The sequence below is a fragment of the Herpailurus yagouaroundi genome, unplaced genomic scaffold (assembly GCF_014898765.1).
Source record: "Herpailurus yagouaroundi ecotype Mexico unplaced genomic scaffold, PumYag 159, whole genome shotgun sequence".
Lineage (NCBI taxonomy): Eukaryota > Metazoa > Chordata > Mammalia > Carnivora > Felidae > Herpailurus > Herpailurus yagouaroundi.
The window spans coordinates 75,409,550-75,432,775 of NW_024412400.1; the positions used below are offsets into that span (position 1 = coordinate 75,409,550).

The 23,226-nt window shown below is 42.0% G+C and overlaps 2 protein-coding genes across 6 annotated transcripts in view; one reads left to right on the top strand and one right to left on the bottom strand.

The window, feature by feature from the left end:
- The window catches only part of MCF2L2 (MCF.2 cell line derived transforming sequence-like 2), a 271,514-nt gene that overhangs the window by 76,275 nt on the left and 172,013 nt on the right, over nt 1-23,226 (bottom strand). The gene's annotated exons all lie outside the window — the stretch shown is intronic.
- On the top strand, nt 1,759-20,890 carry B3GNT5 (UDP-GlcNAc:betaGal beta-1,3-N-acetylglucosaminyltransferase 5). 5 transcript variants are annotated; one of them, XM_040480880.1, is made up of 4 exons: nt 1,759-1,984; nt 5,857-5,964; nt 8,356-8,471; nt 16,936-20,890. In XM_040480880.1, the coding sequence occupies exon 4, from the start codon at nt 17,257-17,259 to the stop codon at nt 18,388-18,390; it is 1,134 nt and encodes a 377-aa protein (XP_040336814.1). In that variant the 5' UTR covers nt 1,759-1,984; nt 5,857-5,964; nt 8,356-8,471; nt 16,936-17,256; the 3' UTR covers nt 18,391-20,890. The 5 variants fall into 5 exon arrangements, with proteins under 5 accessions (XP_040336814.1, XP_040336812.1, XP_040336813.1 ...); XM_040480878.1 differs by lacking the exon at nt 1,759-1,984 and adding an exon at nt 2,057-2,778; XM_040480881.1 differs by lacking the exon at nt 1,759-1,984 and adding an exon at nt 2,971-3,035.

Consider the following 23,226-nt stretch of genomic DNA (forward strand, 5'->3'; position numbering starts at 1 on the left):
ATTGTGGACACTGAGGACATGGTGGTGACACTGTCCTTCTTCGTACTGGTCAAATCAGCATCACCACTATCTTTTCATTTTATTTCCAACTAATTTCAGAATTTTCACACAGAATTTTCGTTTATGCATTCATAAAAGAAGCATGAATACTTTGTTTTATATCATCAAGTTCATCATCCTCTTCCTCTCCCTGTGGGGTAGGATAGGGAACCAGCCTGCTGCAGGAAATCCTCCCAGATGGGCAAAGGAACCTCCCAGGCTGCTGCCCTCTTCCCTGTATGGGGGGTGGAGGGGGGGTCAGGGCAGGTGTCACTCTGCTGGGCCCCATCTCTCGCCCACATCCTCTCCCCTGCCCTCACCCCAAGCCACACATCCTCTTAACAACCTTCTACTCACTTTTGAAGTCATTTATCTGTCTGGGGTGTCCATCTCTAAATAGGATGATATATATGATTTTTATATGTGTTTTTCAATGTTTGAGTCAGTTTGTATTTCAACACATGGAGCACACGTGTTGACACATATGTATAACGGCCTGGTTCCAAATGACCTGAAAGGTATTTAACGGTAATTGAATATTTGTGCATAAATAGAACACACACATATGCCAGCTGGGGGTGGCAAGAGATTGTATGTGGAACACAGTCAGGGTTTTATTTCCCATAGATAAAGAAGGCAGGTGATCTGCACTGTAATAACAGCAAATCAGCTTATATATAGATCACTGTCAGTGACTCCCTTACAAATCCACTATATTAATATTTCTGTATGGGGTCTGACATGCATATGACACTGTGATCTCTTAGCAATGCTGGGCCATGTTCTCTATGGGTAATATATGAACAGAGGTGCGTGGTTGAAAATATGGTGGAGGGCTTAAAGAAGCAATTATAAAACTTCCTAAAAATCTAGTTTGAAATAAATACAATGTTGTGTGTACAGTTTCAAACTCTGATTCAGTAATTTACTTTTAACCCATTACCTGTCTTATTCCTTTTACAATAAAAAACCCAAAGGTTTCATTTTACAGAAGTATTTGGGTTAATCTTTTGTCTTCTGTCGTGTTCTGAAATATGTACAATTACAAAATCCTTCAAAATATTACCTGTTAAATGATAATGTGTGTTCTATTAAGAGAAGGCCAGATCATTTGGGGGGCAGGAAACCAAACCCATACTTTATAATCTCTTTCCTTATTAGAAATTTGTATTCTCCTGGGGCGCCTGGGTGGCGCAGTCGGTTAAGCCTCCGACTTCAGCCAGGTCACGATCTCGCGGTCCGTGAGTTCGAGCCCCGCGTCGGGCTCTGGGCTGATGGCTCAGAGCCTGGAGCCTGTTTCAAATTCTGTGTCTCCCTCTCTCTCTGCCCCTGCCCCGTTCATGCTCTGTCTCTCTCTGTCCCAAAAATAAAAAATAAAAAATAAAAAATAAAATGTTGAGAAATTTGTATTCTCCTGATTTTGTCCAGTTACATGCATGGAGTATTTTGAAAGGGGGAAACTACTCAAATGGGCCATTCCTGAGGATTGTGATTCACAGTCCATCATCTGAGTAAATGATCTCGATTGACTGAGGAGGTAATGGGGTGGGCACTTCCTGGAGTTGCGCACCAACAAGAACAGATTTGGGCGGCACCCATCACCTTCACCAACATGCTGTGTTGGTGGGAGAGGCGCAGGCCAGGCTCGGCTTTGGCAGTGACACCAAAAGGTGCTGGAGACGCGCTTGGGCAGCGCCTCGGGGGAGGCTCCGGGCTGCCGCGCCCCCGCCCTCCGCCGGGAGCCCCTGATTGGGTCCTCCCCGGTCTGCCGGCTCCAGCCCGCGCCCTCCGGGGAAGGTAGCGGAGTCCAGCGCGCTGCCTGCCTAGTCCTCGCCCGATGTTTAAAGCGGGCAAGTTTTGTTCTTGAGACCGCCGACTTTGGCTCCGATGCCAGCAAGAGAGCCGACCTCTGATTTGGGGGGTTAAGGAGCTGTGCTTGGACTTGGTGAGTTTTGTTTTAAGCTCTCTTTGAATTTGAGTTGGGCTTGAAGGTAAGTAAAATCACGGGACGGGGGCGGGGTGAACTGCTGTAGTGAAGCTTTAGTTTGATGTAAATTGGAGTTTTCTTCCTTTGTGACTTAGGCCCCAGAAGTTCAAGGCATAAGTGGCATGACGAGATCTTTTAAAAGACTAGCCTCCCTTAGAACTCTTGTTCGAGCAAGGAAAAAAAGATGAACAGAGAACTCAGTCAAAACTTACCCACCGTAGTTGTAGAACAGTTGCGTGTGCTGCACGAACGGATCATGAGTTTACCGAATTCTACTTCCTAGTGAAAAGTGTATTGAGACCAGTTGTTTCATATGGAATTAATATGTGCGATTTAAAAAAGTGCTCTGCAGCCCACCGCATCCTAACGAGGGCCGAGGGCCCTTGTGGGTGGAAATGTTGTCTTCCCTTCCGGATCACTGAATGGGGGAAGTTCTAGCACGCTTGGCGGGGATAAATCTCAGCTCCCCGGATGGTTGGTTCTTTGTGCCGGGGACGGGAGACGGACTCCCGCGGTCCGCAGAGAGGGTTCCGGGCCGCCCAGCCTCCGCTCCGCCCCGCCCCTGCCCGGCACTGCGGCCCCACCGCGCCGTGCCTCCTCACCGGAGCAGCTCTCGGGCTACGGGAAAGGAGACTCGGACTCTCCTCTTGCTCTCTCTGGACCACGAGAAGTCTTTGAAGGGCCGAGAGGGGAAGAGAGCCGCGAGGAGGGGAAGGCACCGCCGGTTCGCACGGGTGGCCCCAGGACTTCAGGTTGGAATGCGCTCTGGGGCTGGGGCGCACGGCGGGAGCAGACAGCCGGGCCTCGGCCCGCTGCTCTGGCCCGGACCGCGCGCGGCCCAGCCTCCGGAGGCCCTAACCGCCACGGGGCAGGGTTGCCCGCCGCCCGCCAGCGCGGTGGGGAAGGGGAGGGCGCGTTCCCTCTCCGGAGCGCCTTTGTTCGCTCTGGCTGGTGGGCGCGGGCGCCCGGCAGCCGACACTCCCGGCCAAGGGCCGCCCGGGTGCGGCAGGTAGGTTGGGGGCCCCGGAGCTCCAGTTGGGGTTAAGTTTCCCGGGGCCCGGCGCGTTCCTCCTCCCCAGGGAGCTCCGGCGAGACGGTCGCCGCGCCTCGGGAATACCGAGGCGGGTCGGGGCGCGGGAGCCGGCAGGCGAACGCCGCGCCCTGCGGTCCCCGGATTCCGGCTGGGGTTCCCCAACCGTGCTACCACCCCTAGGCTGCAGGGGTGAATTCGGGTAGAAAGCCTGCATCTGATTGGGAATTAGGAAACCGCCAGAGTGGGGAAACTTTCAGCGAGTTACTGGGCAGGAAGACGAGGAAGACAAGGAAGTGGGCAGGCAGGGGAAACTGGGAAAGAAGACCTCTCTTGCTACCGGTAGGTCTTTGCCACTCTTTTTTGACTGCCGAATTTTATTTTGTAACCCGAAGTGACAGCCGGTTGCTTACTCAGATTCGTTAAAGGTCAAAGTAGCAACTTTTCATCCGATTCTAACTACACAGCCCATATTTTTTCTTATCCAGTGTTGGTTATCATAGGTTATGGGTCATGTTAAAGAGACACTGATGTTGTAACCGCACAGTGGCTGGTGGTGGCTTGTAGCTCATATCTGGGGTAATTCTCTAAAGAAAGTACATCTATTAGAATTGGATTTGTTCCTCTGTGCCTTTATTTTGGGAACTTTGCCTGGTCCCTATGGGGGAAGGGAGAGGGATGTGAGAAACTGAAACTGACCCAGAAAAGGATGCTCAAAGGTAGAGGTGTGCAGGGGTAGCACTGAACAGATCCCTTCCTGAAATTTCGAAAGGGAGACCGGTGATTGGCAGCTGAGGTTTCAACTTTCTCCAAAGAAACTTATGGTGGATTTTATATCCTGTTATGGGGGAGGGGGACTGCTTTATTTGGTCAACTCTTTATTATTTTAAAGCAAGATAAATTCAATACCTGAAATACTTACATTATATACTTAAAATGACCCTTCTCTCTCTTGCTCCTTCTCTCTCTTCCTTCCCCAGCTCCCATGGGCACCCTCCAGCAGGAGTATTTATTGAGCACTGGGAGGCTAAGGCTGAGGCTGACTCCCTTTAACTCACATCCGTCCTCACCTTCTGATGGGAATGAGTATTATGACAGGGAAAGTTCAAGCTAACGCTCAGAGAAGCTGTTTCTAAGGAATGAGAAATGGATGATTAGGAGGCATAAATGATATTACACATAAATGCCTTGCCCACAAACAAAACAAACAAACAAAAAAAACCCCCAAAACCTCAAAAGGTAGGGAATAATTTTCAAAACCAAGTGCAGGCTGTAGCAAGCAAAAGTGTCATATTATACTTCATTCAAATGGAGATCAAATTCCCCTTTTATAAAAGACTGATTCAAATAAGGAGATTGTAGGAAAGTGAAATAACTTTCTAATTCTTAAATATAGAACAGCTTGAATACGAACTCCTGGGTTTTGAAATGGGTCATCTTTTAAAATGGGTCACTTGGCGAGAATCATTGCACTTGGTGACTTTCAAATTGTAAATGTAGAGTTCTTTCTGAGGACCTACTGCTCTATAATCTACTTAATAGAACATAGGATGCGGTAGGAAGAAACTGGGAGAAATTCAGAAGGAAATGGTCTCTTCTCAAAGTAACAAAATGTATCCTATCTTTTTGGAATTTTGTTTATACTTAATTGAATTGATCTAAGCTTTGCATTTTGTAGCAGCTACCTTTTTTGGAATATTTCCATAGCCATTATTTTATTCCATTGTTAGAATAATCTTGTGAAAAGCTGCATATATTGTGTCTAGGTTCCAGAAATTTAGGCACAGCAAATTATTACAAGAGCTTTTCCATTTGACATAGAATCCTTGCCAGCAAAGATTTAGCCAGAACAGTGCAAATCCAGAATATTTTCCTTACAGTATGCATATAGGTAGGAGGTATAAGAATCTTCATACTGAAAGATAAGAAACTTGATCAGGTGAAATGTAAACTTCTGAATAACCAAAGTGATTTTTTTTTTTACATTTTAATGTTGGAAATTGAAAGGCTGGCTTTCATCTGTAACTTATTTTTAAGATTTATATTCTATAGTGACAGCTTTAACCCTAGAAGCCAGTTTTCTACAGAAAGGACTGTTTTACTATGTCTGCAGACACTAAGCTACCAAAAGTCCAAGTTCAAAATACTATTACACAAGTTAAGATCCATGTAAGATTTCACATTTTATCTCTTTATTCCTTTTCCTACAACTTTTTCTACAACTTTTTGATAGTGCTCTAGGCAAAGTAAGTTAAAAAGTTGACTCAGCTCAGGTTTCCTTCTCCATAATTTACAGGGTCTTATAATCTTTTGGCTGTGTCATCTTCGTGGAAATGTTTTAAGTGCTTGTGGGAACCATATTGTTCTTTCCTGTCAAAGATAATGGAAAGGCATGTTCAGCCAATTAGTAATGATACTTCTGTTCTCAGTCTCAATAGTATTTGGGATGTGTTAAGTGGCCCTTAGCAACCAGGTCAGCATTTTTAAAAACTGTTATCGGATTTTGAAAGGAAAATAACCCCTGAAGAATACGAGTCATCTACTAACTAAACCATCATGGTACAGATGCATGAACAACTTCTAGAGAAGGGAAATCAGCGCATACTGAACACCTGATTTGGACCTTACTTTGTCAAACAAATGGTCTCAAATGATCCTTGGAAAAGACTGTGTGGTACATGGTTTAGAGAGAAGTCAAGCTCATGTGACCACTAAATGGAAACAGCAGAATATAAGTCTACTTTTGTTCATGTTCTAAAACTCTTGGTCCCCCCTCCCCTGCACCTTGTGCTTCGCGCAGGTCCAGATTCCAGACTGCACCGGAACATGTGCTTACTCCATTAGGCCGTCTACACTGGACATATCTCTGAAGCTTTCTCTGCATCCTGCCTGTGGCCTACACTACACAGTATGTTGTAAACTAATATTCACTGAGTTAATTAAATGTAGGCATTACCTACTTTCAGGGCTGCTCAGCATAATGGCTGGAATAGGTAGGTGTTTAATAAATGATAGTTAGCTTATTATAAAAAATGTTGATAGACTGAGACAGAAATATTATATATACCTCCTACATTTTACACTGTTATTTTTTGTACTCTGTAAACCCTTGATCAAATGCTCTTTCCAAATATAATGTTTAGAGTGGGACATGTGAACTGCCATTGGACAAGAAGCTTGTATGTCTAGCTTACATAACAGGTTTATACCGGGTTATATTGTCACCCTATTTATAAATCACTATTTTTCATATCCTAATTTTACCTCAGCTGTACCTTTCATTTCATCCAATACTTATTTATCAAACACTTGCTTGAAACATCCTTTCTGAGTCCTAGACTTTTTACTCTCCTCTCCTTCCGTCCTTCTTACGTATTTTTAACCCCCTTCTGCCACTTTGAATCTCCACCTTAAATCCCCCAATCTTCTTTGTGGAGGAATGACTTTAGGTACCCAAAGGGCACAAATTCACAAGGTCACTTTTATCTATTTTCTACTACTACTACTACTACTTTCTACTTGCTACTGGGACCAAGAAAAGGAAGGAGGGAAAATTGAGATGGGAGGTTAAGTAAGGGATAGGTTATAAAGAGAGTGAGAACAGGCTCTGACAAAATGCAGGTGGTAGTAAAATGTGAATGACTCCAAACTTAAGTGAAGCAGATTCTTTGCCTTCTTGGATAGATTCTCCTGGCCCTGCCCCACTTGCTTCCCTGCTCTCCCATACAGAAGGAGCTCCAAGAAAAGCAGCTGGCCAGGGCCAGGGAGGAAGGCAGGTGCAGAGCTCAGGGACGGGACCTGGAACCCATCAGCTGCTTCTGAGCTTCCACGGGGTCTGGAATTTCAGAGTTTACATGGTTAACCCTATGTCTGGGTGCCTTAGTTGCTTCTGCAACACATGGAGATCCTTTATTCCTCATAGGCTGCTGTGCATTTCTATAGATGTAAAGCAGTCAGAACAAAGCCAGGAGCATAGTAAACTCTCCCAAGTTAGCAGAGTGGGCAAAAGGAGAAGTTTGTTCTTAACTAGCCAAAAACAAAACTGACAAGAATTGTATTTAAAAGAGCAAGCAGCCCTGTCAATATAAATGACTATGTCTCAGGAATGAATACAGAAGGCCAAGCTTAGAAGAGAAAATGTTTGACCTCTCTGAGACCTACTTTGTATTTCTGCTTTTTTGTTTGTTTCAAATTCTGTTATTGGAAATTTTTACTGACTTTTCATATAACTCCTCTAATATATAGTAATACTCTGTAGCCCGTCATCACCAGTTTCCTTAGGACCTGTTTTTATTTAGGGACTGTCTTTACTTGTTTGTTCATTTGATATTTCCTTGTCTTTATTTTTCCCATAATCAGGAAACAGAAACCTACACCCATGTTTAACTTATAAAGGAACATATAATTTAGTTTATATAGGTGGGGAGCTTGTTACTGGATTCACACTGTAGGGTTGTATAACTCACTTTTTCCCTCTATCCCACATCCATCCTTGCTAAGTTGGAATTTAAAGTCTTTGGCTAACACTGAATCAAGAACTAACTCTATAAATGTATTGTTTGTGAAGGGATAATGATTCCAAATGGCTTCTAGTCTTTGCCCATGGTTTGAGCTTAATAGAGCTAAAGTCACAGTCACAAAAACACCTAAAGGCAGCTATTGGGTGGAATTCTTCCTTTTTTACCAGCTTTGTATTGGCAACATTCAAATATGAGTCAAAGAACAAAATACCAAGTGGGGGAATATTTAATTTTTCATACTTAAAATCTGAGTTATAAATTCAAATTTTGGGTTGTTTCCTTCTTTTTTGAACAAATAGAATAGGCAATTAGTACTAAACAGTACCCAGTTGTGATATTCATCACCAATGACTAGAACTAATTTAACTAAGAAAAATGTATGAAGATCAAATTATAGCCTTTCTAGTAAATTCAGCGTTAAGCCTGATTTTTTTTTTTTTATATGGCAGTTTGGCTCTTGAGGATTGGTACTAGCTCTGTTTAATAGGGACTAGATGATCAAAACAAGCCAGGAAAGAAATACTTGGAATGTAGAACAAAATGCCACATAAAGACAGATAGAAAATGTTATATGTCTTTCCTTTGAGTTATGCATGGACAGGCCCCCAAAACTGTCTCACATGGGACTGTAAGTAATACAACTTTAAAGATAAAAGGTTTAAAGTATTGAGGCATTTTTTAAACTGACTTACTGAAGAAGCATTAGTTTATAGTTATACTTTTATGACTTTTACGTTTTGTGCCCCTAAATGAGTGCCTTGCTTGTGTCTCCCTGGCAGTCAGTGTGCTTTATGGAGGGCCTGGAGAAGGTGGGCCAGCCTGTGGAGCCGTGAATAGGAGGCACACGTGGGGATGAGAAGGGACAATGCGTGTGATGTCTTCTCCTTTTTTTGAGGTAGGAGGTGAAGCCATCAGCAAAGAGTGAAGCTCACAGGCCTCAGAAGAGGGGGAAGATTGAGCATGGCTGATGAGGGGAAAGGAGAGGGAGAAGGTCCAGGAGAAGTGGAGGCTGGTCACACAGCATGAAGCCCTCTGCCCACAGCTAGATACTGCCATTGTGGCAACGCCGTCCGCATCTCCGGCAGCCACAGGTGTTGGGGAAGTAGGGAAGACAGGAGGGACCCGAGGTCTGGGGTTGTTGGGGTGGAAGGACAGGAACAGAGAGAGGAGGGCAAAGGTGCCAGGTGATTCTGCATCTGAGACAGGGAGGCGGGCGAGAAGGAAGGTCAGGAGATTGCTGGGTGGGGTGGAGTTTTAAGGAGCAGGCAAGGGGTTGGCAGAGGATTCCAGGTGAATATTAAGAGGCTGTGGTCAAAGAGTGAGTGGACTACAGAGTGAGTGGACTGGAATTCGAAATTTCAGAGGAAATGCAGTTGTAGGTGAAGCCCCTTAAACGACTCTCCCGCTGAGAAGTTGCCTTGAGTGTGTGAACGGTCACGTGAACAAAATGGTATATACTTGATGACATAAGGGCTCCTGAGACTTCTGAGTATTGCGTGTCTACTAGGTAAGATTTGGAAATATAGTTCCTCTAAAATTAGATGTTGATAATATATTACAACAATGGCCAGAAACAGTGGTCAAGAAACATACATATAGACGCAAAAAGGGATTCATTTTGAATTCGAACCCCCTGGCTTTCTCTGGCTCACATTCCTCAGCCTTTGGGTCTCGGATTCCCTGTTGCTCCTCCTGGAAGATGACTCCTCTGCTCCACCCACCCCCATCTCTACCCTCCTGGCTCCCAGCATGGCACCCACTCTTTGCCCCATGGCTCTCTTCCCGCTCAGAGCGCCACCACGGGCCTTGTCTGTCCTGCCTTCTGGTGATCGCCCTCTACTCATTTGTTAATCATCTCAATTTGCAATGAACCAGCCTTTTAAAATAGTTCCTTTTTAGAAGAAATAACTATCTGAAGTTTACAGAATTTGTACAGTATTCTCTTTCATTTGTCAAAAGGTATTACCTAGTCCTTGAATTCAAACCCGTGCACATAAATTGAGAGGCCACATAAATACATGCATGCACGCATACATACATGCATCCAGTAAAACCCATGCATACATCCATGCATGCATCCAGTAAAATAAGATGCTTCCTTTCTCTGTGCCTCCTCCCTCTCTCCTTCCCCTGAGTTTGCTCTCCCCCAGGCCTCTCTGCTCCTCTCTCACCGTGGGGGCCCACAGCTCTCCCACAGCCATCTTCCTTGCACTCAGAGTGCTCCCCCGATCTGCAGTCCCGGCAATCTCAGGTCCCCATTGGACTGCTATACCTGCTGCCTCCCAGCACCTCATGCTCAACACCAGCCCAAGCCCACATATGCTCCCTCCTCACCCCTAAGTCAGGAAGCCAGTTTCCCCTCAGTTGTCAGTAATGCAGGAAACTAGAATTCACCCCACCCTCACTCCTCCCATCCTAGGCCACTCCTCAGGTACTGCTGGGTGTGTTTTTCTCCAAAGGGTCTCCTGACCCCTGACTTCCCTCCCCACCTCCATCACCCCAGACGAGGCTCTCCTCACCTTATCCTGCTTCAGTACGAGGCCCTGATGGAGCCGGGGTCCAATCTCCACTGTCCCTGCTTCTGCCCTGCATACCACTGCTGCATTAACTCTTTCACATAAAGCCTAATACATATGGCCAAGGGAGTTACCATTAGCAACAAAAACAGAAACTCCTGTGACTTCTTGCTGCCCCCGGCACACACTGACTCCTCTGTCTCATTTTCAAGGTTCTCCATAAGCTGGCCCCAATCTCTTTGCTTTCAAACACATGTCTATGTCTCAAGTATTTGCCGTATTGTTATTTTTTTTCCTTTCTTGCCTGAAACAGATTGCTTCTCTTCCTGTAACCACCTAAATCCTGTTCATCTTCAGGCCCTCCTATCCAGCTGTCACTGATCTCTACTATTAGGGACACACCTTTTTGCCTGTAGTTGGTATTGTCTAAATTAGCGCTGACACACTGTCTGCACTTTGCTGTGATCTGCTGATTGTTGTCCATGGGAACTGGGTTTTCATGTGGGCACTGAGTCTTGTCTCAAATAGATTGTAGATGCTTTCTGATAGGAGGCCATAAAATACTAATACATGATTCCCACCATGCTTGGCATAACTATTCCATAGCAAATGCTCACATACTTGTAGGATTTCTTGAAACATTGAACACTGAGGTTGTTGGACTCGAACTTAAAGTACAGACCCCGCCATCTTGATGAAAACTTCAAAATTTATATCAGGTTTTGCATAATATTTTAGGATCACTAAAGTAGACTCAACAAAGAAATGGGTTAACAGCAAGACCAAAGTAGAAAAAAAAAAATCAGGGGTCATTTAGGGTAATTTGTAGTCTGTAGCTTTTTTTCCAGAAAAGTTTAAAGAGCTGTCTTGTGAAGCAATATTCTTGAGTAACTGTGGGGCACAGCTCCCAGACTGAAAAGCATTTGGGGTAGGGTCAGCAACCTTCTCTTCTGATGTTCCTATTTCTACTTCTATTCTTTACTCTTCTGACTACTTCTATCAGGAAAGAGAATACTAAGGGTATTTGTTCCTTCTTTTCAATCCAAATAGAAGCAACCCCAAGTTATATTCCAAAGATTTGCATACAAATCTTACTCAACTTAGGAAAGCGTTACATCCCAATAAGCCTACTGTACATTGAAAATACTGGAAGTCAAAAATGCATTTAATACACCTAACTAGGAAACATCATATCTTCGCCTAGCCTACCTTAAATGTGCTCAGAACATTTATATCAGTTGGGCAAAATCATCTAACACAAAGTGTATTATATGCTGAAATGTTGAAGCTCACTTAATCGAATACTGCATTGAAAGTGAGAAACAGAATTGTTGTCTAAGTGTATTGGTTATTGGCCCTCATGATTGCCTAGCTGACTGGGAGCTGCAGCTTACTGCTGCTGCTCACATCATGAAAGAGTATCCTATGGCATATCACTAGCCTGGGAAAAGATCAGAATTCAACATGTGAAGTACAATTTCTACTGAATGCATATGGCTTTCACACTATAATAAAATAAAAAAAATTATAAGTCAGGGATTGTCTATATTTCCCTCTAAGCAGTTCTTTGTTCTGTTCTCTCTCGTGGTCTTTCTTGTTTCCTATTTACAGCAGACTCTGAAGCCATCTGTAATTTTTATATCCCCTCGGTAACAATACATGGACATTCACCCCCGGTTTGCAGATGAAGTCACCAAATCAGAGTGCAGTGAGGGTTGCCCAAGGTTACACAATGAACCTGGCCCCACGTGGGGGTAGCCCTGGAGTTTGCAGCCTGTGGCCTGGTGCCTGAGCTGGAACACGGGCACACAAAGGAAGCTGCAGGCACAGCGTTCTGCTGTGGATGGTTACTGAGCTCACATGCATTATCGGGATCTTTTGTTTCCTGTAAGGCCCAGCATTTTCTTTCTCCAGGTCAGGCAGGCCTGTGGGTTTCTCTGCAGTCTCCTCCCCTGCACTTGGAATACAGAAGCTAGAAGATGTGCTTTAGACAATCTTTAAAAAGACCGTGTGAACCAGAAGAGTGAGCATCGATTGCATGTGTGTGGTATCCATCAGCAAAGCCAGAGCTGGGGCAACACTGTTTGGTTGTAATTAATGGATTTAGACCATGGAGGTGCATTTTGCTTTTGGTTGGGCGAGACTGCCTACTAACTGTGTTCTATTTGGAGGAGTTTGAGTGCTCTTTTGTTATAAAAGAGAAGTGGGTACCGTAAAAAAGTAGTTCACCTCTCCTAATCTTCCCCTCATCAGATCAGTACTACCATGGAGTTTGGTTTTGACTGATATAAATGATGGCTAAACAATTCAAGCTGCTGAGGTTGGAGAAATTTTGTTTTAGCATTTCATAGGCTGTTCTGAACCTAAGTAAGTACTGTGGATTGTTGGCTCTGTGACAGGTTCTTTGTCATTTTTTACAAACTGTTTTGACTCCTTGAGGTCAATTGGGAACAGTTGAAGAAATATAGGAAAATAAAGCAAATACCTATGTGGCGGGGGTGGGGAGCAGGGGGATAAAATGCATGCTATGGGCTGGCTGCTAAAATGCATGTTAGCAACAGAATAGACTAGCCAGATGAGTAATAGGCCCCATTCATTGGAGAGATACTAGGGCCTCTGTGAGTCAAGTGTGCATGTGGGTGCTGGAGGAGTTAGGCCTGTGGGCTGATTGTCTAGCAAGAAGCTCAGTCTTGTAAACAACTGGGAATAGGTACAAAGCGAGCTGGCATTGAAATATTACAAGTACAGGGGCTCAGAAATGGAAAGCTAGTTTTGCCTGGGGTTCCAAAGGTTACTCTCCTCTTTGTTTCCTTTCCCGGGTCTATTGGAATAGAAACTGCAGATTAGTTTCAATTGATAATTTACTTAGAATTCTTAAACACGTATGTGGTCTTAAAATCTGCCCTTAAGATTTCTCTGTTGCTTTGCATTAAGCCTCCAGTTCCTTTAATATGTATCATGGAGGAGGCAGAAGGGGACATCTGCCTTTATAGATGGTCCCTTATCTAAGTGAGCACTGTTGAAACCAAGAGGAAGTACCCTGTCCCACCAATGAAAGTGATTTTGCAAAGTTTAGGCAGATGCTACCCTCAGAAACTGATGTTTTCCACGGTCTCTTCCACTCTACTCTAGAGCATTTGGTCCACCATGACCAGCTAAACAAAGAAGGGAAATTACTGATATTGATATTGATATTGATCTATCCCTTAGAGTAGTATTTCTTGCTCTTTTGATGGTAAAGCACACACCAAAAAATGCATTTTACATTACAACCTGAAGGCACATATACATAAAACTTAAAAGTTTCACAAAATGATACTTATACTCACTACTTTCAGTACACTATGCCATTCCTAATTTGTTCTTTCTTTTTCTTTTTCTTTCTTAAATATTGGTTGGACTTCTTTTTCTTTTTATTTTTTTTAATGTTTATTTATTTTTGAGAGAGAGAGAGAGACAGACAGACAGAACATGAGTAGGGGAGGAGCACAGAGAGAGATGGAGACGCAGAGTCTGAAGCAGGCTCCCAGCTCCGAGCTGTCAGCACAGAGCCCAATGCGAGGCTTGAACTCATAGACTGCGAGATCATGACCTGAGCCAAAGTCAGACACTCCACCAACTGAGCCACCCAGGCACCCCTTGGTTGTGACTTCTTAACATTTATTTATTTCTGAGAGAGAGAGAGAGAGAGAGAGAGAGAGAGAGAGAGAGAGAGAGAACACGTAGGGGAGGGGCAGAGAGAGAGGGAGGCACAGAATCCAAAGCAGGCTCCAGGCTCTGAGCTGTCAGCACAGAGCCTGACACGGGGCTCGAACCCACAAACAGAGAGATCATGACCTGAGCTGAAGTTGGAGGCTTAACAGACTGAGCCACCCAGGCACCCCGGTTGTGACTTCTTGAGTGGCACCCAAGTTTTAAAACCTGTGCCCTAGGGAATAAGACGATTATCTCTGGACAAAGTCTCAGGGAGGGTTGGCTCTGGTCTCCCATTTCCTTGGACTTTTGCATGCCTGGCCTTTGCTGTTATCACCCCTCAATGAAGTAACCTTGGGAGATAGGAAATAGAGCTGGATGCAAAAGGCCTAAAGTTGGCAAGGTTAGGCCAACAGGGCAGGGTGCTGTCGGTGCTGCAGTTGGTTTCACTTCAGGGCTAAAGGGCAGGGGACTTGAGATTGAGACCTTTGGGCACAACAGCAGGGCCTTTTCCCTTGGGCTTGTGATGTGGTCTCAGCTACCCAGCCAGCCTGGACTGAGCAGGGCTTGCGTGGTCTTTTCCCTGTCAGTCTGTTGAAAGCTCAGGAGACTGGTATGTCACCCCTGAGGGGAGAGCCTACTTCTTCAGGCAAAGGATATGTCTTACTTCTGGATAAGCATGGAGGATAGAGTCCTTGAGGAAGGGCGGTACCATCTCCTAGTTGTGTAGAAAAGGGAGGACATGTGACTGACTGGGCCTCCTGACCTTAGTTCTTCCCAAGTGACCAGCTGTTTGAGTGAAAGTGGCTCCACCTCACCACAGTTCTTAGCACTGACATTCAGAGAATGCCTCCTAGGTGTCGGACACTGACCTGAAGCTAGCGTATCTACGACATCGTGCCTTACATCCTGGAATTCACAGTCTAAATGGAGGAAGCAGTTAAATAAAAAGTCATTCTAGGAAGATGGGTGCAAGAATTGCTGTGGTAATACAGATAAGAAAAATCTTTGGTGGGAGGAGGGTGTGGCCTCAATTCAGGTTTCCCAGAGAATGTTGCCTGCAGAGATTAGTGAGCACTAGTATACTTCTTATGAACCTTGTTAGCAAGGGAGCAGGGCTTGCCGGGCCATAGGACTGCTGGTAAAAAGGCTGCCATGGATGAAATAGCAAGCATGGCTGAGCTTTCAGCCAGCACTTTGGTACTGACAACTAGTAGAGAGCTTCTGAAGGGGGTTAACTACTCTAAAGGATATATCAGTATCAGTACCGTCACCTTTTGGTTTGGCTGGTCATGGTGGACCTGATGCTCTAGAGTAGAGTGGAAAAGAGTTAAGTTAGATGTGAGTTTTAGAAAGGTCACTCTGTAGGGTAGAGGCTGCGTGGGTCAGGAATCATTTTGGCTGCTGCACTAGTCTGGGTGAGAAATGATGATGACATGAAGGGGTGAAGAGAGATTCAGAAAAAGCAATTCACAGGATTAAAGAACTGAATATGGAATGGAGGAAAAGTACGACTTTCAGATATCTGGCATAGATGCATGAAGTGCAGTCAGACAGAGAAAGAGAAAATGGGAACAGCAGATTTTAGTGGAGAAGACAGAAAAATGGGCCAGAAATGGCATGTGAGTACCCCTGTGTGCCAGGTAATTATCTGCCTACCTCCCTCTATGTATATATCTATGGATGTTCCCATTTAACTTGCATAAAGACTCTGAGCTAAATGGTGTTATTCCAGTTTTTCAGACTTCTGGGTTAGATACATGATACAGGAAAATAAAAGAGCCAGACCTGGTGTTCAAATTGCCTGACTACAAAGACAGGGCATTCCTGGTTTGAACATGCTAACTTTGAGGCATTTCCAAATGAAAAAGAACAGAAAAAAGATGACGATATAGATTTGGGGCTCAAATGTCATTTGATTAGTGAGAGTTTGGACTATGCTTTTGAACACATATCTCGACTCCTTGATTATGAACCTTGATTTAAAAAAAAAACAAAAACCTTACTCTTGGGGCGCCTGGGTGGCTCAGCTAGTTAAGCATCCAACTCCTGATTTCAGCTCAGGTCATGATCTCACAATCTTGAGATCAAGCCCCACGTTGGGCTGTGTGCTGACAGCATAAAGCCTGCTTGAGATTCTCTCTCTGTCTCTTTGCCCCTCCCCTTGCTCTCTCTTTCTCTCAAAATAAAAATAAAATAATAATTAAATTTAAAAAAGTCTTACTCTTAGTCCTGCCTTGTCTGGGGCAGGCTTTAATGAATTTTAACTATTATGAACTTTCTTTTCATCATCCGTCTATTTTGCCTTGAACTATATACAGGCACGCCTTGGAGATTGCAGGTTTGGTTCTAGACTACCACAATAAGACAAATACCATGATAAAGCAAGTCAAATTAATTTTTTGGTTTCCCAGTGCATATAAAAATTATGTTTACACTATACTGTAATTTATTAGGTATGCAATAGCATTATGTCTAAAAAATGTACCTACCTTAATTAAAAAATACTTTTTTGCTAAAAAATGCTACCCATCATCTCAGCTTTCACTGAGTCACAATCAACTGATCACAGATCACCATTACAAATATAGTAATGAAAAAGTTTGAAATATTACAAGAATGACCAAAATAGGACACAGAGACATGACAGGAGCAAATGCTGTTGGGAACATGACAACGCTTGCTCGACACAGGGTTGCTACAAAACTTCAACTTGTAAAAAATGCAGTATTTGCAAAGTGCAATAAAATGAAGCACAATAAAACAAGGTGTGCCTGCAGCTACTTTCCTCCAGACGGTACTGCAAATCAATATGCAAATCAATGGACACACCCATTTGGGATTTTGAACTTTAAGTATATAGGAGGATGATAGCCATTTGGGAGGCCTTTTTATTTTTTAAGGTCGAGAAGAGGGTCTCCGTATTCTGAATGGGAGGACAGTAGAGAGAGTGGTTCTTTCCCTTTCCTTGTACTCCCCCCAGCCAAAATAAATATCTGCATGCCTCTGCTAAAGCCTAGCTGCCTCCTCACCTTTTGTCCACATCAGGCAGGTGACATTTTGTTTTTAAGGAATGAAAAGTAGTTTCTTTCTTTCTGGTAACGCTGTAGCCCATTCACTTGTCATCTTTTCTCTTCCTGACTCTGATAGGTCCCACTTCACTTCCACAAAAAGAAGTACATGGAATGGCGATGTGAGGCCAATCACCTAACTTAATGAAGGATGTCAGTGTGGAAAAATGTTGACACACCAGTGTCCTCATCCTACAGTGTGTTCCATTCTTTCGCAATCTCAGAAAAAATGGCATTGAAAGAAAGTATTTTGTGAAACAAGAAGCTCCTACTTTTTTAATGACTAACATGTATTAAGATGGACATCTGTTCTACAAGATATAAAGTTCTCTGGTTTCGAAGAAGCAAGCACCCATTGAAAACCAATCCTAAATAAAAACAGACCTGAGTGGACGTCAGAATGTTTGTTAGTGGCAGAAGAGTAAAAAAATGGCAGTTTGTTCAGTTATTTGCCACTTGTTTTATACTAAGCCTCATGTTTTTTTGGGGACCAATTGATAATCACATTGTGAGCCATATGAAGTCCTACTCTTACAGATACCTCATAAATAGCTATGACTTTGTGAATGACAGCCTGTCTCTTAAACACAGCACAGACGGGGCTGCTCACTACCAGTACTTGATTAACCACAAGGAGAAGTGTCGAGCACAAGACATCCTCCTTTTACTGTTTGTAAAGACTGCCCCTGAAAACTATGATCGACGTTCTGCAATTAGAAAAACATGGGGCAATGAGAAGTATGTTCAGACTCAACTTAATGCCAACATCAAAACTTTGTTTGCTTTAGGAACACCTTCTAACCCACTGACAAGAGAAGAACTGCAAAGAAAACTGGTTTGGGAAGATCAAATGTACAGTGACATAATTCAGCAAGACTTTGCTGATTCTTTCTATAACCTTACTCTTAAGTTACTTCTGCAGTTCAGTTGGGCAAATAGCTTCTGTCCACATGCCAAATTCCTTATGACTGCTGATGATGACATATTTATTCATATGCCAAATCTTATTGAATACCTTCAAAGTTTAGAAAAAATTGGTGTTCAGGACTTTTGGATTGGTCGGGTTCACCGCGGTGCTCCTCCCATTAGAGACAAACGCAGCAAGTACTATGTCCCCTATGAAATGTACCAGTGGCCGGCTTACCCTGACTATACTGCTGGAGCCGCCTATGTGATCTCCAGTGATGTAGCCGCCAAAGTCCATGAGGCATCACAGACACTTAAGTCCAGTCTTTACATAGACGATGTGTTCATGGGCATCTGTGCCAATAAAATGGGGATTGTACCACAACACCATGTGTTTTTCTCTGGGGAAGGTAAAACTCCTTATCATCCCTGCATCTACGATAAAATGATGACATCTCATGGACACGTACAAGACCTTCAGGACCTTTGGAAGCATGCTACAGATCCTAAAGTAAAAATGATTTCAAAAGGTTTTTTTGGTCAAATATATTGCAGGATAATTAAGATAGTTCTCCTTTGCAAATTGACCTATGTGGACACGTATCCTTGCAGGGCTGCCTTCGTCTAACAGTACTTGAATGTTGTGTGTTTTCACTGTCACTGAGCCAAACCTGGATGAAAAACCTTTAGATATTTGTCAATACCTTAGGTGAAATGAATATGAAAAAAAACAACAAAGAAATATTTTGAAAACAGTCTATCAGAATGTTTCTTTGATTCTAGAAGCTATTCAGTAGAACTTATCTACTTCATTGCCTAAATTCATTTCAAGGAATTTATATATAGAAAAGGTTTATGAAGACAAAACTAAAGGGAAAGTCAAGTTCTCACTTAATGCCGCGTGTATATTTGAGGTGTAGAAAAGTTATTAAGGTGCCTTGGTTTTAGAATAACTGCTTTCGGAAAATACCAAGTGAATGTATAGCACATTTCGGAGAAATGAATATATTGTTGGACCAGGTTTACAAGTTAGTTTTTATTACAGAGCACTTGACTAGGGGGAGACAGAGGCAGGAGAAGATCGCCTTAGGAGAAAGTACTTGAACCTGGTAAAAGAAAGTTCCTGTTCTTCGAGGAGATTTAGAAAAATGTACACGATTTCTTTATAAAACAGCCAAGTCACTTATTGTCACATCGGTGTAGCTAATTTACCTAGATAGTGGTAGAGTCATTTAAAACATACTTATATCTTTCTTTCAAAGTTTAATGTGAAATTTGAGAAGTTATTTGCTCTGCCCTGACTGGTACTTCATGTGGATTTTTTGATTATTAGAAATGACACAAATCATGGGCAGCTTGTTACCCACAGGGTCCTTCTCTAGGGAGAAATCATTGCTAATTCAAATAAGCCAATTTTAATTTAACGAATTTTTCAGCTGGTTTTAAAATATTCAATATCAGTCTGTTTTTAAGGTAGCTATTTGAAAGTAGTTTGCACAGAGGAATACAATAATGGAGAAGACTTCAAAAAGAAAGCACATTAAAAGCCTGTTTTCCCCTTTTCTATAATTTATAAAATAAAATTCTTAGTGTGGAAATTATTGTAAGGATGACTAAGATTAGCCTAACCTTCCCCAAGAAGGTCTCATGAACCACAGGACTTTGTTCCAAGTTCAGATTTTAAAATTGAGAGTATTCAACATCAGATCAAAGCTATCCTATCTTAAAAAAATCAATTATTTCATCAAAATAACTAGCAGAGGTATCGTCAACTTGGAAATTTTTCAAATGTGAAAGCAGAATGAAAGTGATAGAGAGGTCACCAGAATGAGGTTTAAGATATTTGGGAAGCTGCAAGGTCTTCATATTCAAAGACAGCTGGCTGAGATCTAAAAGAGTAAGTTGCATTTATTTTACAGAGCAGGATAAAAATGTGGCCAGGATGTGACTGCCTCCCCCCCTACAGAAAGAACTAGATGGTGTCTATTGTCACAAGGATCGTACAAAGGCCCAAATGGTGACTCCAGCAAAAGCAGTTGGACTGATTATGAAACCCCTCTCTGCAGAGGTGCTTGTTAAGGAAAACTAAGATGTCTCATTTCATTCGGTGGTGTTTGAAACATGCAAAAGAAGACAAAGCTAAAAGAATTTTTGGTAAACACAACTGGATGATGACATATACTGTAATGTTTTGCAGACAGCTTTTTAATGTTTACAGAAATCCTTTTGTTATTTTTTTTTCCTATTTTGAAAATTGAGGCTTGTTTACATTGATTGCTCAGATAATTTAAAATTTTTACTCCTGTCAAAACTACAGTGTTGACCATTCTAGGTTTGTAGGTAATTTTCAGAGCAGGGTCAGTGTTTTTAGATCATTACGGTTTAAATTTTCTGACCAATTTTAAAACCTGTAGATAACAAAAGCACATTTTGACAAAGGTGTTTTATAATTAATTTTTATTAGTTGATTCTTTAATAACCATTTGACTCTGGGCCATACATACCCTGTGTATCTATACTTGTCAGCGTTTAAATTTTCCATTGGTTAAAAACTAAGTGTCTCTCTGGCCATTGAAATGATCTTGTTTACAGGAATACTTTTGTGAAGCAATTATTTATTTGCAAAAGAGCTCTCCTCAACTGTGTTCATCTTTTGCTTAGAATAGAATGGAACAGATTTAAATTTAAAGGAAATATGAAGGCACTTCCTTTTTTAATCAGAAGGAAATTGCTAGATGCTTCCTTCATTAGACTTAAAGTACTGAAAAGAATATTTGTAAATAAAAGGATTCCAGCCTTTTAAAAAAGAAGGAAAAAACTTTCTGGTGCTCTAATGCAAGGCTGTCTCAAAAATCATCAACAAAGGGAAAATAAACTATCAGCCTGGATGGTCACTTGAGTAGATGATGGTTGTACACAGTGTTATTGCTAAAAACTTTTTACCTCTTGGTTGGTTTGCATCTTTTTTCCATATTATTAATTTTATACCAGTATGTTAAATATTTATATTATTTGAATTTTGCTCTTGTATGGCAAAAATAACTAGTGAGTTTTTAAATCTGTGATTTCCAATAAACTTTTTCCAAAAGTTTGTGTATTTTCACAAACTTTTAAAACTCCCGTGTGAACACCATTTGTCTGTATAATCAACTTGTTCTGTTTAATGTCAGACAGGCCTGTAGTACACAACATTAATGCTGTTGCTGTTCAAACCTGCTGCTGTGCTCAGGACAGAGGATTATCATGTCCGCTGCTATGGACACCTAAATGCTTCTTTTGTCTGTTAAATGAATTATGCTGGAATGTCTAAGTTGGGGGAATTCTTCTCTTCTAATGGATTGTTCAGGAAAGGATGAAATAAGAAACTATAGCCATGGTGCCGTAAGACGTCATTTGAAAGGGTCATATTTTCCTTTTATGTGATATCATGAGGTGTCAGAAAGTAGACTCAAATTTAGCTCGAGTCTTTTAATGCCAGGAATGTTCTTAGGCCTGCTTCTCTCTGAATGCTGCTTCAGTGTATTTGTACCTAGTGTGTTCTCATCTCCTTTTCACCTGATTCCTGCTCAATTCTTAGCCTAAGATATGGTGTGATTCAATCTACATATGTTTTTAAAACTTGGAAGCATCTGAATTTTTTGGTTGTAGATATTTTTTGCTCCAGACCTCAAAGGCTCCTTACTGTCTCAAGCATCAAATCTAATCTCTTCTACCTGGTTTTCCAGGCCTTATGCAATTTTCCTTTCCTTCTTTATTCTCTGAAGCTTTATTTTCCCCACTGCCACTATCGTCAATCATACATCTCACTCATGACCATACGTTGTGTAAGTTGGTTTCCCTTGCCAGGAACACCATTTCTCCTGTTCCTGTTGAAATCTTGAAAATCCAACCCTAACTGTGCTCTTCAATTAAGCATCTCTCCCTGCCCTCCTCCCAAAATATATACTTTATCACATATATAATTGTGCTACCTACTAATTGTTTCATGTGCTTTTTCCTGGATAAAACAGAAGTTCTGAAGGTAGTGCTATCACATTGTACTTAAAATTCTTATATATTTTTCTCTCTTTTTTTTTTTTTAATTTTTTTTTCAACGTTTATTTATTTTGGGGACAGAGAGAGACAGAGCATGAATGGGAGAGGGGCAGAGAGAGAGGGAGACACAGAATCGGAAACAGGCTCCAGGCTCTGAGCCATCAGGCCAGAGCCTGACGCGGGGCTGGAACTCACGGACCGCGAGATCGTGACCTGGCTGAAGTCGGACGCTCAACCGACTGCGCCACCCAGGCGCCCCTTAAAATTCTTATATATTTTTCAACTATAATAAAGAAATATTTTTCTGGCAAGTCATTCCAAATATGAAAAGAGACTAATTATTCAGAGCCCTTAGTGGTGGACACTATCTGGTATAACATTTTACCTATACTCTGGAAAAGCTTATAATTCATTCAACAAAATCTGGGTGCTTAACTGTGTCAGGCACATTGTACCTATCATCTAACCCCAACAAATTTGTATGAGTTATGCATAAAAACTCAAATCTACAAAACAGAAATGAATAAGGAAATATGCAGAGATTAAGTTGTTGCAGCAAAGAGTAGTGATCTTAAAGATTTATAAAAAGCTGGTAGTAGAGCAAAACCATTAGTGTAATGTTAGACCCCCCTATCACCCTGCTTAACCCACAAGCTAATTTTTCATTTTCTCAAAGTTCTTTTGCAAGAATCATAAAGATATTTTTGTTTCATTAAATGCTGTAACTTTTTTCCTTTATATTTCCCATTAGAAGTATGATTTAATGGTCTACTGTAAATTAATACAAGAATTCATCAATTAACTTAAAGGACCCATTTAACTAAGATTCTTATAAGAGTAAAATTACAATTTTTGAAAAAGGAAATTAGAATCATAAAAGTAGGCATGAGTTGTAGTGATAGAAACGTCCCAAGAGAGGTACTGTCTCTTAAGGACAACAGAACACATTGCCAATACTTGGCGCTTTTCAGAGACCACCCAACTAAAGATACTTTCAGATATGCTGACATGGGCCATTTGCCATAACTCAGAGATAACATTTCAATTAGTACAAGCCCACATGTTTCCTTGAGTACACCTTAAAGCGAAAGAGTATAAAGTAGTCTAATTAAACTAATATGGGCTTTAATCAAGCAGCAAGTTCCTAAAGACATTGGTTCATTTATTCTACAGGCATATTTTGGAGGCCTGCTAAGAGCTAAGCATTATGATAGTCCCTAGGGATAAAAGTGGTTCATAAGTCAGTAAGTCAAATGGTGTGGAGATAAACAATGTGATGATTGCGAGAATAGAGCTAATGATGGGATTTTGAGTATAAAAAAAGATATTTTTAAATGAGTTTCTCCTGATGTTTTTGGTCTTTACCACCCTAATTTAGGCTTTCTGAACTGCTGAGTATTCACATACATGTAAACACTTTCCTATAGTC

Coding starts and splice junctions, on each gene's coding strand:
- B3GNT5 (XM_040480880.1), top strand. CDS start 17,257: ATGTTTGTTAGTGGCAGAAGAGTAAAAAAATGGCAGTTTGTTCAGTTA.